The sequence below is a fragment of the Drosophila guanche genome, unplaced genomic scaffold (genome assembly GCF_900245975.1).
Source record: "Drosophila guanche unplaced genomic scaffold, DGUA_6, whole genome shotgun sequence".
Lineage (NCBI taxonomy): Eukaryota > Metazoa > Arthropoda > Insecta > Diptera > Drosophilidae > Drosophila > Drosophila guanche.
In genome coordinates this window covers 1-1,583 of record NW_022997599.1, presented here as the reverse complement: position 1 = coordinate 1,583, position 1,583 = coordinate 1, and the positions used below count along the sequence as shown (strand labels likewise).

The window sequence follows — 1,583 nt, the reverse complement described above, 5'->3', positions numbered from 1 at the left end:
CAGTTGACTTGGCTTCGTGTTACGGAGCTGGGGCTGTTATAATTCATTCGTCATTAATGTTTGGTCTGAGAGTGATATTTAGAAACACACAGAGAACTTGGTTTTTTGACGCTTTCCCTAGGTAAGAACTTTAAATTCACTTTTTAACATCAATATGATCGTATCTCATTTTCGAACAGTATTGATAAAGTTGCTAAAGTTAAGGCTCCGGTTCTTGTTATACATGGAACTGATGACGAGGTCATTGACTTTTCTCATGGAATCGGTATCTACGAGCGGTGCCCAAAGACTGTGGAACCATTTTGGGTTGAGGTAATTTATTAATAAGTACTTTATTTCTTTATATTCCGGTTAGGAGCATTAGATTATTTAGGCGTTTTATTGATTATTGCTTTACAACAACGTGACTATTTAGAAGTCTTATATGTTATCGTTTAATGGAATCAGTTGGATGTCTCCTGGCCTCCTCGCTTAGCTTGTAATTGGCAGCCTTCAGTTCGTTCTCCAAGCAGGACTTGAGATCCTTAGGTTCAAAGGATCGGAAGGCTACTGACTTTGTATGGGGTGAAAGCTTTTGCAGATACTTAAGCTGATTTTCCAAGTCCTTGGACTTCAGATTGAATATATAGACAACAAAAACTGTTTCAGATGCTGTTCCCTTGTCCTTAGTTCCCTCACTCTCGCGCCTTAACATCATATCGTTGTATATCGGTACTATCTCAGGATTATCCACATTAAGGTCATCAATAATATGTAGATTCATACCACAACCGGACAAATCGTGCATAAATTCCCTCAACTTGCGGAATTTGGACACATCGTCTTTACCAGACTCTTTTGAGTTCCACGAGTAGGTTCGAACGTTTTCGGGCCATGGAAAATTCTTTATTAGAGCCGTGGCCGTCATGGTCTTGCCGACGCCGGGTGGACCCATTAATGCGACCGAACGAAACTTACGATCGCGGCTTAGTTCTTCCGCCATCTGGCCTAGGGCCCTGTCCTGGTTCTGTACTTGCAGGCCAATCTGGTTGAAGGCATTATTCATGTACATCGGCTGGCTACAGAAGTGGCAACGAGAAGCTTTCTCCTCTGCGGTCGCCTCTGCCGCTGCTGCAGCCGTTTCGGAGTCGCGCCACGAATGATAGCCAGCTCCTAGCCCAGCCAGTAGCCGAGTAGCAGGCACCAGTGGTTGTCCAGACTGATATCCATCATGAGCAGACTTCTGGGCGGGAAAGAGAACATACAGAAGACATGATGTTCCGATCACTATGACAGCCGAAATGATCCAGTACAGCAAGGGACTACTGGGAGGAGACTGATCCTCGCCTCCTGACTGACGGTGGTGATTTCTAGCCATGGCTTCCAACGTTTGTCCTCGATTAGAAAATTGTAATATTGAAAATAAAACTAAACAAATTTTGGAAAATGCCTTGAGACCATTCGGAATTGAATGAGGTTTCAAGATAAGTTAAACTATAATAAATAATGTCACAGCTAAGTTTTAATGTCATAGCTAAGCAATGGCTCCTATGACCTCGATCCTTCCGACAGATTTCTATTAGAAGTGATTAATTAAAGGTCCC

General features: G+C 43.0%; 1 protein-coding gene across 1 annotated transcript; it reads right to left on the bottom strand.

The window, feature by feature from the left end:
- Positions 1 to 358: 358 nt before the first annotated feature.
- LOC117591726 lies at positions 359 to 1,481 on the bottom strand. The gene has a single exon (XM_034285042.1). The coding sequence runs from the start codon at positions 1,355 to 1,357 to the stop codon at positions 428 to 430; it is 930 nt and encodes a 309-aa protein (XP_034140933.1). The 5' UTR covers positions 1,358 to 1,481; the 3' UTR covers positions 359 to 427.
- Between the last annotated feature and the right edge of the window lie 102 nt (positions 1,482 to 1,583).